This window comes from Chrysochloris asiatica, unplaced genomic scaffold (genome assembly GCF_000296735.1).
Source record: "Chrysochloris asiatica unplaced genomic scaffold, ChrAsi1.0 scaffold00057, whole genome shotgun sequence".
NCBI lineage: Eukaryota > Metazoa > Chordata > Mammalia > Afrosoricida > Chrysochloridae > Chrysochloris > Chrysochloris asiatica.
In genome coordinates, this window is record NW_006408575.1 from 4181710 (window position 1) to 4184008 (window position 2299).

Below are 2299 nucleotides of genomic sequence, written 5' to 3' on the forward strand. Positions count from 1 at the left end.
TTGATATATATTTAAAATATGTCTTTATTTTTTTTATACACAAGGGATGAAGTTACTTTATAAGTTCCTTTATCACTTTAAGCATCATGAACTTTTCCACACAGTGCAAATACAAATACATCAAATAATTTCCATCCAGTACAAATATCTCATTCTTTTTAAAAAATTGCATCGTATTCCTAGAGTACCTGGTGTGGTGATATAGGATAAGCACTTGACTGCTAACCACAAAGTCAGTGGTGCAAACCCACCAACCACTCCTTAGAAACCCTATACAGGGTTTGCAATGAGTTGGAATTGACTCGACGGCACTTTACAACTTAATTCCCAATATAATGTCCCATAAGGTAGTCAACAATTTCCTTCAATACTACTTAAATGATCTCATGGTAGCCACTCTTGTCCTCACAATTCAACAACAGTTATCTGTAAGAATTTGATCCTGTCATCTTCCTGCCTGAAAACTTTTAAAGGCTCCCAAACTCTTTAACTTAATCTGCATGGTACTGCTTGGTCTGAGTCCACATATGGCTCTTCCTTCATCTAATACCATTCTCCTTTCTAATCACACTCACCTTTCAGTTCTTGCCTAGAACATGCTTTGCCTCTCCTATCACCAAACTCCTTCCATAGGCTGCTCTCTCTACCTTGAAAGCTTTCCCTACTAGATATGCCACCTTCCGATCTTACTGCAATCCATAGTTGTAGATCTAACAAGCTGACATTCCCCCAAATAGATGTTTATGTGGTACAAGTTAATTTTTTTACAAGTTAACTGAACCAGTTCAACAACCATCAATCACAAAACATGACTTATCACAGGTTTTCTTTACCTGTGGATTCTTTTGTTGATTTTTGTCTTCCAAACAGACTTAAGTGCGAGGAGGGCAAGAACTAGGGTTAACAAAATCACTATTGTTTAATACAATATGTAAGCCCATTGTAAGTTTTCAACAAATGTGAAGCAGATATTACTAAGAGCTCAAGAAATCTGTAGACTAACAGCAGTATATGTAAGGAGAATGATATGCCCGCATCCTTCCTGAATATTTTTCAGTATTTCTAATCTCTGTTGGGAGCCCTGGTGTGTTACTGTGGGTTAATGCTCTGGACCGCAAAATCTATTTGAACTGCAAGGTCGGCAGTTCAACCTCATCAGTCGCTCCTTGGAAACTCTACACAGGGTCGATATGGGTCAGAACCGACTCAATGAAACTCAACAACAACAATTTCTGTTGATCTCATAGCTAAGTAATTATAGTTTAATTTTCACTTTGACTGACTGGACATAGTTCATTTCTATAGCAGTTCATCATCTTTCTCATATTCTAGCTCCAGGGGCACCCAAAACCCAGATTTCTTTTTTTTTTTAACCACTGGAGCTAGAACACCTACTAAACAGAACATTTCACAATGAATTACTAAAGGAAGTTCAAATCATGATCCTATCAACAACCACTACTGAGTTCATGGACTGTTTCTAAATTTCTAAGAACTAAAGTAACTACATGTTTATGGTATTTCTAAGTTATTTTGGAAAAACAGGAACCTTGACTCAGTTGGTGATCACATGCAAAAAAACAACATAACTTGTTCTCTTGTTCTGATTCACAACTCAAGTATGGAACTAAAACTATACCTACTTTCTCCCCATGTCAGACTGGAAAAAACTGCCACTGAATGTCTTACAAAGAAAGGCACTTACTATGTGTAATAAGTAACAAAATATATGTCATGGGCTTCTAAGCATGTCCAATAGTAAAACAGAAGATAGTCAGCCTTTTCTCCATTGTTTCGTGTTTCCCTTCTCTCTGATGACCCTTTACTTACCCTTTGTGTGTGAGGATTTTCAGGTTCTTGCCAACCGCCACTAGCTGCAAAAAAACCCAAAAGAAACACTTGATCTTTTTATTTCCATAACACAAAGTCTTCTGTAGGCTACAAAATGAAACTTATGGCAGAATTCCTAGGGGTGGAAAAATATTAGAAATTATGTAGCTAAGAATACACAGGTTAAAAATACACACACAAAGGCTTAAAATGTTCACGGAAAAATGGAATAATCAAAATGGATTTTTCCATGAACCATTTGAAGTCCCTCATCTTGTACCTATATATACACTGATGGCTACCACCGCCACTCCATGATACCCTTACTCTCAGAACAACCTTCTGAGGTAAGGACTCTTCTCAGTCTCATTTTATGGATGAGCAAACTGAGACTCAAAGAAGTGAACTAACTTGCCCAAAGTCGTGCAGACAGTAAGTGGGGGAGCTATGATTTAAATCCAGGTAGCCC

General features: G+C 37.4%; 1 protein-coding gene across 2 annotated transcripts in view; it reads right to left on the minus strand.

Moving 5' to 3' along the window:
• DCTN4 (dynactin 4 (p62)) overlaps nucleotides 1-2299 on the minus strand; it is a 50899-nt gene that overhangs the window by 25901 nt on the left and 22699 nt on the right. For both annotated transcript variants that reach the window (XM_006863889.1, XM_006863888.1), the window contains exon 4: nucleotides 1831-1874. In XM_006863889.1, the coding sequence (XP_006863951.1) occupies nucleotides 1831-1874 (44 nt within the window). The remainder of the gene's footprint in view (nucleotides 1-1830; nucleotides 1875-2299) is intronic.